We start from the raw sequence: 13,903 nt of genomic DNA, 5'->3' as shown, positions 1-13,903 counted from the left end.
CAAAACCTTGATTTTTTCTTTTTTTTTTTTAGCTGTTTAGAAGTCGACTGGTGTATTTTGATCATAAACCACATGTGCTTGACCTTCAGTGGATGAACTGATAGCTGGACTTGCTTCATCAGGATTTTCTGGTAGAACGCGGAACTCATGTTTCTGTCAATTACAGGAAGTCATCCAGGTCCTGAAGCAGCAAAGCAGACCATCACTCTACAACCACTATGTTTGACTGTTGGTATGATGTTCTTTTTTATGAAATATTGTGTTGGTTTTAAATCAGAATATTTTTCACCAAATTCTTGGGGATCATTAAGATGTTTTTTTAATAAATGTGAGAGACTCATTTGTGTCATCAGTGGTTTTCTCCTTTGAACTCTCTCCTGGATCACATTTTTGTCTCCTTCTTATCATGAATCATGAACACTGGCCCTAATTTAGGCAAGGGAGGCCTGCAGTTCTTTAGATATTATTCTGGGTTCTTTAGTGAACTCCTAGATGTGCTCTTGGAGTAATTTTGGTAGGCTGGCCACTCCTGGGAAGGTTCACCACTGCTCCAAGTTCTCTCTATCTGTAAATAATGTCTCTCACTGTAATACACTGGAGTCCCAAAGCCTTAGAAATGGTTTTGTAACCATTTCAACAATGATAGATTTCAGTGACTTGTTTTCTCAGCTGTTTCTTCAAATTGTTACATGAAGTGTTGCTTTTGAGGTATTTTAGTCTACTTCACTTTGTCAGACTGGTTCTATTTAACCGATTTCATGATTCATCTGGTTTAGCAGTAATGAAGCCTGGGTGTGGTCAGTGAAACTGAAGTGAGATTTGGTTAATCACCATTAACTCATTATTTAACAAATGGTGCACGTTCCTTTTTCACACAGGGCAGGTAGGTTTGGATGGATCTTTTATCTTGATAAATGAAGTAATCAAAACTGCATTTTGTATTAACTCAAGGTAGCTGGTTATCTTTGTCTAATATTGCAACTTCTTCTGTGATCTGAAACATGCCAGTGTGAATTTGCAAAATAGAAAAGAAACTGCTGGAAACAAACAGGTCTGTTCTGCAGTTCTGTGGATTGGCCAGTGTGGGCCAGCATTTGTTGCCTGTTTGCCCTCATTGTTGCAGTCACATGACTGGACAGGTGTCATGTGCTAAGTGCTACAGTCAGCATGCTAGCATACAGTGCATTGAAACAAAGCAACTTAGCATGCTGACATTTTATAAACACAAGTTAAAGACATTTTGATAGCAAAAAGGTCAGTTACTGTCCCCCATTATACCAAATGTGGTCTTGTGTAGGAACTACAACAATGTAATTGTGTCACAAGCATGCAAGCTGTTAATGCTGAACTTATGTGTAGCAGAGATCATGTGGGCTGAGAATTCAAGATGGTCTCTCTCTTCTCACTTTAGAATCTGCTGCTCATACAGGCAAAAAGAAAAAACCTTTCCTCTACATGAAAAAATGCCAAGTTCTTACAGTTTATTTCCTATTTCAAAAAAGTAGTTATTTGCAAATGACTTTCTAGTTTTTGGTATTAAAAACAAAACTGTACTTAAATACTAAGTAATAAGATTTATTCTGTCACATAAATTTAATCTATTGAAGAACCAACAGCTGGTCTTGGTAAAATAAAATAAGCCTTCAGTTATGATCAAGAAGAACAAAATCAGGAAATGTTTTAAAGATCTTGCATTTGGTAAATTAATGCTGAATTCTGTGAAAGTAATGAAAACTTATGAAAGCCACAAACTGGGAGACTAGATTTTACTCAGGTGTATGTCTGGCACAACACACACTTTATGGACACAAGTACCAGAACAACTACACATTTACAGGAGCTGCTTAGCCACAGAAACGCCCGAGGTTTGAAACTCTCGAGTTACTGAGTCAGCAGAGCATTGGCAATGCTTTTAAGCTGCTCTGTAACTTTACGTGTTCTGCCACCTTCTGGATTCCATTGCACAATTATACCACTTACATCTGGGAGGGAATAAAAACTCATGATGTGACGTGTTGTGACAGTGGCATCCTATTACAGTAGGACTCATGAATTCCATGAGTTCTTTAGAAAAACGTATTCTTTTACAGATGTTTGTAAAGGCAGACCGCACAGCTAAGCTTCATATTTACGATAATATGACTGGAAAAGACTGGATTCAAAGATTGAGAGGTGTAGCCCAGTACATACACTGTACATAGCTCACTTTCTGCACAACTATAACTATCTAATTTTTTGGAATGAGATTCTGTTTCTGTGTTTGCATCCCAAGTGTAGCCCCTCGAGCAAAGACACACCTGAAATAAACAACACTAAACATAGATTTTAAGAATAAGTCTTTATGTATTTTTTTTTCTATGTGAAACAAATGACTATTATACTACACAAATCGAAGCGGATACTGTAAGAGACAGAGACCATCTCTGAGAAATAAGTACAGAACATGAAAATACACATACTGGTATTATAGAACTATAAATTATTGCTCGTTTTGCTACGTTGTTTTCTCGATTCCTACGATACAAGACACAATATTCAGGTTTCAACGGAAACAGTACAACAGTGACAAACGGTATAATTGAGCTTTTTAGTAGACGTTCCCCAGAAATAAAAGAAACATTCAAACAGAGTCCATGTTGAACACAACAAGATGACTGTCGGTTTTGATCGAGCATCTTCGGAACTTATTGTTATACATTTTTGTCTTTTTTTGTTTCCATTTACAACATTGCCAAGAGAAGCCATAACAAACTGCACACCGGGACTGGCCTCAGCAACAGAAAAAACACTTGGCATATGTACATAAATATAAATTTTCTTTTCAACTGTGACCAAATGCACCAGTTTGTTAAAACACCATGACAAAAGAGATAAAAAATCTTTCCTTGTGTCCTTCTTTCTGCTCCGCTGCTTCCTCTACAATATCATCCATCACAGCAGCTCCACCAGTCTGCCGTCTGCTTAGATAACTGCGACAGCTTAACCGTAGTGCCAATAAAAGTGCACTCTGCCAACATGGTGCATTTCAAAGAACCATTTCATATCCTGTGAAGATAAAATGAATGTTTCTTGTGGACAAACACAAAAACAAAGATAGTGATTTTGTTCTGCACTGTCATCCTGCCTCGTTTCTTTTTTTTCTCTCTCTCTCTCAAACCTAAAACTGCACTGCATGTCCACACCGCTTTTCAGAAACGCACTTCCACAGATCCAAAAAAGGCCTGAAAGGTTCACACGAGCAAAAAGGAAGTGGAGTGTTTCACTCACTGCAATATGCTGGTGAAAAGGCTAACCAGGTGTTTAGCTTGAGATAAAACAAACAACACTAGAAATAAAACTGAAGACATACAATGTGCTTCCTACTTTGTCTTTAAAAAAAAGACTTTTATGTGAAGGAAATAACAGCACACTGACAGTAAAGTGCTCACATGCACACAGACTTGTAGTTTGCTTACTAATATTGTTACATAGCAAAAAGTACTTTTAGATTTCATGCTGTCTGATGACACAAATGAGGTTCAGACTCGCCTCCTTTGTGTTGCTTTTAAAGCGCTGAAATGTTTCATTCAGTGGAGGTGAAACACACTGGTCTGATTTGATTTTATTGGAACAAAATAAAGGTGAGCTGTAGATTAAGGAATGTATGTTTTTATAAAATGAGCGCTAATTCAATACAAACTACTGCAAGTGGGTCGGGGGAAACATGATATCCTTGTGTTTAGAAATACAGATCAGAGTCTCTGAGTAAGAAAGAAATCATTTTACGTTAGGAGATGAGTCGATGCTTTGGTTGGTGTATCTCATGTGGCGTGATTAATTTTCCCTTTTCTCAGCAAAATGCTTTCAGGTAAACTGCAATATCTAAAGGAACTATTTCAACAAATTTTTTTCCGCTAAGCTATTTACAGCCAGACGCAGCGCAGTACTCTGGTGCGCAGCAGGAGACGATCAAGAGTCCCACAATTGCTCGGAGATATCGAGAGATTCTCAGTGCAAAACAAGCAGTAGAAGGTTTCGGAGGAAACCTGACACAGATTGTGGGTTTGATTAAATAACATAAAAAAATACATTTAAGTTGTGAATTACAACAAACAGAATCAGAAAAAAACAGAAAAACAAACCCCGTCCCGACACCCCTTTGAAGAAATAAGGGGGTTTGACCTGTCAAATCGCAAAAAAGTGACACATGCAAATTTGCCGTCGAGTCAAAGACTGAACTGTCAAGCTTTCAAAAACTCATTCAGCTTTTATTTTTCTACCCCCCCGTTTCACATACTTTCAACCCTGTGCGCAAATATGCACTTGCGTCAAAAGCATCAACCCGTTCCTCTGTCATAGTCACGAACATCAATTAAGAAAAAAAATACACCTCAGCTCTTCATCTACAGAAGTAACTTAGCATGCAAAAAGTTTTGGGGTATCAAATACGTAGTAAGTATACACATCTAGTAGTACAGCAAAAAAACACCTCTCCAAATAAAAAAGGACAAAAAGCAAAATCAAAAAAAAAGAAAAGAAAAAAGAAAAAAAAGTCAGACAACCACCACAACTTTGTTAGTCACATATGGCGCTTCGTGCTGTGTGTGATGTTAAATAGGTTCCTTTTTCTTGATATAGCTTGTTAGTATTTGTGTTTCTGTAGGTATTTTTTGTAATACAGTATATACATGCAGACAAGAGCGGAAACATCACACAGTCAGTCTTAATGAGAGCGGAAACTGCGAACCAGCAGATATGAAAAAGGAGGAAAAAAATAGACACTTATAATACATATGTATAACCTAAAAACACAATTTATTGTTTAAAAAAACAGAAAGAAAAGAAAAATATCTTTGCTTAAGTATCACATGTCCTCAACCAAAGATCTTCGATTATTACATATGACTGTGAGACGAAGGGAGAGGTACAGCTAACAACCTAACTGACTAGCAAGCTACTGAGCAGGACTAGCAATGAGAGCTGAGTGTGTGCGATAAGTGACAGGTGCCTGCGTAGGGACAGGTATTTCCACCCCTCTTGCCGAAAACGAGGGGAGATTAGTGGGGTGGAGGCAAGCATGCCTACCGCTCCCCCAGGCTGTCCACAGAATGTGATGAGTGTGTGTGTGTGATTCTCATCCATCCCCTTCAAGCCACCTCATTCCATCGCCACGCTCCCCACAAACACCGTCTTCGAGCAATGTTTGTTGTTTTTTGTTTTGTTTTTTTTTTTGCTTTAGTTGAACTGAAATGAGGGGCATCGACGCTCTCTGTGAGTGCAGAGACGAGAGAGAGAGGGCAGGTGTGTTGTGGGCTTAAGTGGCGGTCTTGGCCCCACTGGTGTTGGAAGGGAGGCCTCTCTAGTTGAAGACCTTTGGGGGTCCGTCGGGACGTCTGGTCTGGACAATCTGCTGCTTTGGCCGCGCTGCCTCGTCCTCCTCTGTTTCGCTCTCGCACACGTGGACCACCACGCTGGGGGTGGACTCTGTTCCTGCATGGAGTTCATACTTTTCACCTGAGGGGATGGAAAGAGAGAAGAGCCATTAAGTTACAGTCTGTAAAATATCACCACTAGATGTCAGCAAATTGCGGCAGTGCATAATCCTGGCCACTGTAGGACAATCATATTTCATATTTTATGTGCGATATTTTATGCTTCTACACTCGAGTCACCTATAAAACTGGTTGCCATTCATCTGTATTTAGTGTACTCAGATAACAAAATGACTCCAGACCAGATACATTCCACAATCTGCTGTTTTCTTAGCAGGCCGTTAGTCAGCTGTTCATCTCAGCTGTCTGTATGTGTCGATGTTTACTTCTGGAGGCGGCTGTAAGCTTGTTAAAGAAGTCTGATTCATCTTGATGATACTGAGCGGAGTTATTGAGAACATCCTGAAATTTTCTGTCATCAGAGGCTGCTGTTTTTAACTAGTGTTATTGAAACTTTTAAGTTGCTGGACACTTGGCGAATCAACTCTCGTACAATGTGAGAATATAATCAAACTGTTTATGCTTAGGGAAAATGTGATTTCCTGGACACCTGAACCTAACATTAGCTGGTATAATGTTGGCTTATAACCATCCATAGCTGTTTAGCTGGCTCTTGTCAATTTTGAGTATATTAGGAATAAATAAGCATGAATTACAATTTTCTTATGAGTTCTCATCTTCTCATCTAATACATATGTGGCGGGTCTGTATCAACAAACTTAACACAATTAGGCAGAACAGCGATGTCCGTCTCGGCCACTGTATTCAAGATGGCAGGGAAACATGGCGACTTCCACAAACTGGCAGCAGCACCTACGTATTTTAATTGATTAATTAATTCTAAGTTTATGAGAATGAGTTTGTTGGAAGATTAAATGCAAACTAATCATTATATCTACCTATCAATCTACATATATACACACACAGTACATCATTCTTTTTTTCAATTAAATAAACTAAAAAAAGGGTAATTGGACATTTACGGATTAAATATGAAAGCAAAACCACTACTGTGGTAAAGAGAGACTGGCAAAACTCAGAGTACTGAGAACTGGACTAACACATTGCTCAGTAGAAGAGGCTTCATGCAAGTTAATCATTTAATGTAGTGTACATTCCAGAGGAAACTGCTGTATGTTTTGCTCTCTTTGAGTAATATTAGAACTTTACAACCTTAAGTCTAAAAGTAAGTCAATATTATTGACCATTTCAAATGCCTGGAGGCAGTATACTGCCCAGTTATTTTGAAGCATTATTCATTATACCAATGGACACCATACCATTAAGAGTGCATGTATAAAACCACCAGATATGATCTAATTTATATAAGTAGTAACACTTATGTAACAGCTTTTGCCTCTGGAAATTGTATTTCTACATTTGTCTTTGCCATTCCAAAACCTTCCCATAAATTTCAGTTCCACATTTAATTGTCTCTCTCTTATAGTGCCTCTGATTTTACTGAAGGGATTTGAATACATCCCCCATGAATGATAAGGAGACGAAAAACACTCCTCCTTCTGTCTAGAGTAGCACTAATTTTGCACTAATATGGTTGACTAACTAAATATACTTTATGTTTGAAATATGTACGGCATCTATTATATGGTGACAGCTGTTTTTCCTGTTGGTTAAGGAACAAATCAGGATACGTGTTCAAGAGACAACTATTCCCCGGAATACTCTTGCCATTTGTCTGGATGCCAAACTCAGCGGACTCTGATTGAAAACGGACTCTTGTGAGATTGTATCACAGTCGCCATGGAGATCAGACAGCTGGCAGACAGGAGGAAATTGGTCTTGTCGCTTTTCGCCGTGGTGCCAAACACAAGAGAGGGACACCGAATATAATCCTGCTGTTACCACGGGGAGTTGACAGAGGGAGTCAGCGTGCTGTGCTGCAGCCCTGAGCTAATCTGATGTTGGATGGCAGGATGTGACGCGCAGAACAAAGCAGTTTCTTGAAGCCTCGTGTTGCTATGGTAAAAGCAGAACATGTCAAAATGGTCCTCCGAACTGGACTGTGTGTGTGTAATTGTGCGTGCGAGGACGTGGCGAGTTTAATCATCAGTTTTGGTGATAATAAATGGCGCTCGGGTTGTTTTTTCCACTTCATCAGCATGATCACATCCACATATGCAAGCATGGAAAGACGCTGTGGAAATGGCACACCTTCTTGTGCGTGTTAGGTGACATTTTCTAAAGGCTGCGGCGATCTGATATCTTGCTGACAAGGCAGACAGAGGTGCAGGTGTTTACTTGCCAGTCTAACTGTGGTGGTTTGTGCTGCCTCATTTAGACTGGTTCCTCATTAGCTTTCATATTGCCATGCCACTCTATATGCAACCAGGTACAAAATCTCCAGGGCAAAGTGAGACCTGAACGATATCCAATTGCTATCATTTACACTATGTGTGTGTAAGAAATAAAATCTTCCGACATATTCGTCTGATACGAGTGGATGGTTTAAAACGGGAAGGTATTTAGCATTTGTGGCAGCTCCGTGCAGGCTGGGCATGCATGCCAACACTCAAGTAGTCTATTGCCAGTTTAACTGAGCTAACTTTAGTTCTGAGAGCCTCTAGAACTCTGTTTAAACTTAGAATAACAAGGATGCAATTGTTGATCTGCATAGACATGGAAAGAATGAAACAGCATTGTTCTTGAGGTGGGGAGGAACGTGATTGTAAGATTAGCTGCTACAACTATTTCCACACTGGATGTTTTGTTTTTCCTGGGTGGCATTGATGAATGTTAACTTGGCTCGACTAAATGGAAAGCAGAGCAGATTCACTCGGGCAGATTCTATAAACTATTGCCATTGGTTTACCATCCTCCCTTAATGACTCCTCCTAAATCCCTGAAATAAGTAATGATGAATTGAAATAAATCGTCCCTGCAGGACTTTCTAATCCTAGTTTAATACTGCAGATAGAAAAAAAATACACACAGACGTTCACCACCTCCAAAAATCCACTTATGGTTTCTATGAAGGGGTTTACTCATTAGTCAGTGTATGTTATGCAAAATCATTTGAATCCACTGCTTCTTTCATTGTATATGTACTGACAATGACCCTTGATGCTGATGTATCATAGCTCGAACAATGGATTTGATTCGTGGGATTCAGTCTGGCGTTTCCTTTTTTTATGCTTCTCTGCAAAAAACCACAGCAGCAGGAAGTTCTTCGCTGAGATCACTAAGAAAGACAGATTTTTAAATGGCACAGCATTCTTTAAATGTACTTCTGAACAAGTACTTCAGATGCTATTCAGAAGTGACTAACGCGCCGCAGTAAAAGTCAAGATTAAAAGAGTTATAATTCAAAAATGTTCCATTTCCTTTTGTCATGATTGCTTCCCAGATAAATATCCTTTCCACATCGCCCCCCTGAGGTGCATGAAATAATTTCCTGCTTTTTTTCGGCTTTACTGTTCAGAGACGAATGATTCAAAGGAGATTTTTTCATACATTTGTTGCACACCATTTTCCCTGTGTTACGCCTGTTGTAGGCACCGAGTACCAACACAGAGCACGAGCGTGTTGAAGTTGAGTACTGACCGGGTCCGAGCTTGGCTACGGCGCACAGCAGGTCGTAGTTGATGACGGGCGTGGCGTCTTCGCTCTGGCTCCAGCCCACAGGCGGCGAGGCAGGGGGCGAGATCAGAAACTGTTTGACTGGCTGGGGAGGGGCCAAATATGACTTATCAATGTCCTCGTCACCATTCTGGATCTATTGGAGAGAAGATGATAGCTGATGAAACGACTGTTCTCTTAATTCATACACAAGTCTCATTGTCCGCTGGTTATATGCACAGGATAAACTGAAGTTTCAGTCAGAAGCTCTGTCTTCAAGTCTCAAATAACAGGCTTTTTCCAATGAATGGATTTCAGCATTTTGATAGCTGCCAATTGCTGTAATTACAATACCTACATGTGGCATCTGTCAAGCTGTAAAATCCTTAATCCTCTTACATCAAAGTACTAAAAGGTGCAACAGGGGTCATGACTGATGATGTATTCGCGATAAGGGGAGTTTCAGTTGGAGTCGCAGTGACTTGTATTTTTTTCAGGAAGCACAACTTTGATGGAATCTTGACTAAAACTGAGCTAAACTGGGTGTTTTGGACTTGCTACACATTAATTTATAGCTATTTAAATGTGATTGAAATACAATTTATACAGTATGTAACCTGTAAAATTCATCCTTCAACCTCTCTCTTCCCCACAACTGCATAGAGACACACTTGTTCACACAGCTACAGTGTAGTGGGTGGGTGGGGAATCAAGAACTGTGTTCTTGTGCTCAATAATGTAACAGATGAGTTTTGACAGGAAGGCTCATAGGTTCAGGAAGCAGTCAGGTGTGGCTCAGAGATGCAAACAACACTAAAAGATGGATTAAAAAGAGAAATTGAAAGAATTTGGGAGGAGATTGTGTACCATGCTCTTTCTCCGAGTTTGTTTTTCTGTGTGTTGCTGTGCACACACAATGCACTGTGCCCTAACTCTCTATGTAAATAAGCAGTGCTTTGCCTCAGATCCTCCATCTCCCAGGCCCCCTTCCTGCCCTTTCCCAGACCCCTCAGCTGACACTTACTTGAGCAAAGTAGAGTTTAAGCTTCTTGCCGTTGAACTCGGACTCATGTAGCTCAATGCGTGCGCGGGCTGCTGCCTCTGGGGTGCTGAAGTTGATCCGGACTCTCCGGAAGCTTTTGAACATTTGGAAAGTCGCCTGTTCATCGTAGATCCTAAACAATGCCTCGAACCTCTCCTGCACAAGATAAAAAAGGTAAAAATGTACAAGTCTGATGAGAGATCGAGGCTATTGTTGAGCATGTTAACCTGCTGATACTGTGAAATACAGCAACCATTTAAAAACCCAAATAGACTAAACAAGTCACATTTTTTCCATAAACACTTAAAACAATGTTTTCTTAGTTAACATTTATTCACTGACAAACCACGGCAATAGTATTTACACAGAGATATGCTTGACTAGAGGCAAATCTTCTGAGTCAGCGTCATCATCTTTCACTTAATGATTGTCAAAATTGGATTAAAAACTGTTGTTTATTGTTCTCTATTTCTTTTGTGTGCAATTACTCAAGATGAACTATGTTCTCTGAGCACTATTTTCTCAAAAGCTAGATAACATCAAATATCTCAAATACAACAAAATAAGATATTTGAGAACACTACGCGAGAAACTCGTGTGACTAAGTGCTCTGCGTCCAGCTCTGTCATTTTCCAGCACTCTTCTCTGCTGTTGTCTCTCTTTTCGTTTTTAATCCTTATGTAATTTTCTGCTTCTTGAACTATATGTCGTTAAACATTCCCATATCCCCCCCATCAGGCCTCACCAAATTGGCCTCCTCAACTGTAAACTCAATCAAGCAGCTCAGCAGGAGGGCAAAAAAAAAGAAAGTAAGAGGCCACCAGGGGAGCTCGTTTCTGAATAATCAGTAGTGCTACTCTTTGAATCCTTCCAACAATGACTATCAAACTAGACCCTCTTTTGAGAAGGAAGAAGGATGATCAACTGAATGTGGTCTTCTGCCAGTACAGGTTCACAGGGCCTTTACATCTTTAATGTAGTTCTTGTGCTCAACTTGGGTAAAGCGGCCATTACAAAAACATTTCTACTTAATACTTAAAGAGTTAAAGTTAATGCAAAGCCATAGTTAAGTATGTGGATATGGCCGTTTGCTTTTACTTTAATCAAGTGTCTTAAGAGCCACGTGTTTGCAATCAGTGGTGCCAATGTCTACTTTTAAACGCTGGTCTCAAGTCAGCGCCCATTTCTGTTATTGTCTGACAGATTTTTATCTGAGCTGAATTTTTCTTCTGTCAGTGGAAGCTAGAAACTAAAATAGTCCCATAGCACTTTCTTTGTTGAGCTGACACAGCAGCTATCACCAGGATGGAAAAGGTGAGCGTTACCTGAAGGAATACAGGCAGCATGTCGGCTGTGAGATCTGCCTCTGTACATTAGTGACACCTAAGTGACAGGATACACCTATAATCTGCACACTCGGCACACCGGGATGAGTTCTGGGCTCTCTCTGCGTGTCGTTTCAGCCCTGTGTCTTATTGGAGAACACTTGCCAGAATCTGGCACATATTCATCTGGCCTTGTTTGACATTTAATGCAAAAATCTTAACACTTTCACACTGTATGTAATCAAACTACGAGCAACACATAAAAGTCTGGGTATCATAAATTAAAGTCAAGCTGCAAACACTGCACTGACATGCTAAAATGTCCATATTCATATAAAAAAGAACTGTTTTCATTCATTTTTATTCAGTTTTTTCCGTCTAAAAAGCTGTTTTTAAATAAAATATCTTTTTACTATAACGCAAGACACAAACATCTGAACATCTGGATCAAGATGCTGAAACTGACTCAAATCATTGTCTGTGAAGGTTCTCAGTCATCCAGGTCATTGTAGTCTAAGGCGATCCTGATTAGGTAGAGGATCGCCAGGGGGTCCTTTGTCCCTCTTTGAGGGGAAACTCCCACTGGGTTTAAATCTGGGACTCTCCACCATTTGACCCTTAGAACTGAAGAAGCTTCTCGGATGAGAGGTGAAACGTCTCCAAGCAACTTAAACAAGTCCAGACGCTTTTCTTTCCAAGCTCCTTAGACTGACTCAAATCATTGGCATTTCTACCTAAATGATCGATTAATTACTAAGTGACTAATCAGTTCACAGTAAAGTAAACACTTAATAATGATCAGTAAAGCCATCGTGCATTTGTATTAATATATAGCTGCTATATCTCAGTGCCTTGGTTTTTTGTTGACACAGTAAATATATATGCTTTATAATATGGGCCTTTCTGTAGAGAAATCACATAATCACACTATCTGACACATGCACAGCTCTAAATGATTCAGCAAGCTGTCAGCTGCCATCATGCTGCAGTGTGCTGTTCACGGTGGTCAAACAATTTGGAGGAAAATAAAAAAGAAGATTAGCGCTTTTACTCCTAATCCTCCCCCCTTTCCCCTCTTGTTTTATTTTCACGTCTTCTCCCCATGTAAGTGCATCAGGTCTTCTGTTGCTGAACCCCTCTGGGTAGCTGGCTTAACATCAGAAGTGACTTCACCTACAGGCCATGTGATACCATTTTTAGTCAGATTTGGACTTCACCATACAAGGTGCGTACTTAAGATGCTAGGAAAAGAGGTCAAGTTAGGAATGTGTGAATATCTTGACTCCTTTTAAGTGAAACTTTTTGCAATTAAAATGCAAAAATCCCTCAAAGCCAGAGGAGATTGAAGAGCATGCTTATCGCTAAATATAATGGGAGAGCTGGGAGTTAAGTATGTTGATTTAATATGAATGGTCTACGCTCAAAGTTGTGCATAAATAGCAGGAGAAGCAACATGTCAAGATGTTACTTCTCATATTACATATTGCATTAGAGAGGGTACATAGTAATCCTAATAACAGAGATTTATAAATCCATCTGTCTCTTGTGAACCACTCAGTTTTACATAAGTGAAATACTAAAACCTAATTACAGAGGCCTAGGGAAAAATGTGTTTTCCCTGAATTTCTCATGAATGATGCAGGCAAAGAGGCATAAAACCCTCCTAGTGATAGCTCTGGATGCTATCAGATTGCTGCAGTTGCCCATACTTTGCATAGTATTCTGCAATAAGTCTACGGTGTTGGGGGTTGATGCATTGTGTGTTTCTTCTTCAGTTGTGTTTATACACCTGTCTGCACTTAATTATTAGTTATTATTAAACTCTGGCTCTCTTCCACGTCATGTCTTTGTCCTGTCTTGCTTCCTTCACCCCCAACCACGTATTGCCCTCCCTGAGTCTGGTCCTGCTGAAGGTTTCGTCCTGTTAAAAGGGAGTTTTTCCTTCCCACTGTCACCAAAGTGCTTGCTCATAGGGGGTCATATAATTGTTAAGGTTTTTGTTAAGGTGTTTTCTGTTTTGCATTGTAGGGTCTTTACCTTACAACATAAAGAGGCTTGACGCAAATGTTGTGATTTGGCGCTATATAAATAAAACTGAATTGAGTTGTCTGTGAAGGTTCTCAGTCCTCCAGGTCATCGTAGCCTAAAGAGCCTAAAGAGCTTTAAAAGAAAAGAAAAGATTTCTTAAATATGTTTCAGCTTTCATCCGAGAAGCTTCTTCAGTTCTAAAAGCAACTGGTAGAGAGTCCCAGATTTTAAACCCTAGTGGAGTGTCACCAAGAGGGTCATGGACCCCCCTATTGATCCTCTGATTAATCACGCGAACCCCAGGTGTGAAAATGGGTGTGGGTCACAATCAGCCAAGGTTTCAGGTGAACCTATTGTGAAACCTAGCCCCACCCTATCATGTGATTTACTGAGGTCAAATGGCCCAGGCTGTGAGTGGGCGTCAAGGCTTCTGGGAGGGGATCTCAACACTGGATTATAGA

At 39.9% G+C, this 13,903-nt stretch overlaps 1 protein-coding gene across 5 annotated transcripts in view; it reads right to left on the bottom strand.

Annotated features, from left to right (window-relative positions):
• Positions 1–2,323: 2,323 nt before the first annotated feature.
• The window catches only part of rcan3 (regulator of calcineurin 3), a 47,579-nt gene continuing 35,999 nt past the window's right edge, over positions 2,324–13,903 (bottom strand). For all 5 annotated transcript variants that reach the window (XM_026151702.1, XM_026151701.1, XM_026151704.1 and 2 more), the window contains 3 exons: positions 10,072–10,245; positions 9,033–9,204; positions 2,324–5,493 (listed from right to left, as the gene is read on the bottom strand). In XM_026151702.1, coding sequence (XP_026007487.1) covers positions 5,339–5,493; positions 9,033–9,204; positions 10,072–10,245 — 501 coding nt within the window. In that variant the 3' untranslated portion in view covers positions 2,324–5,338. The remainder of the gene's footprint in view (positions 5,494–9,032; positions 9,205–10,071; positions 10,246–13,903) is intronic.

The sequence above is a fragment of the Astatotilapia calliptera genome, chromosome 19, assembly GCF_900246225.1.
Source record: "Astatotilapia calliptera chromosome 19, fAstCal1.2, whole genome shotgun sequence".
Classification (NCBI taxonomy): Eukaryota; Metazoa; Chordata; class Actinopteri; order Cichliformes; family Cichlidae; genus Astatotilapia; species Astatotilapia calliptera.
The sequence above is the reverse complement of the archived record's forward strand: the minus strand, read 5'-3'. Positions and strand labels throughout refer to the sequence as shown.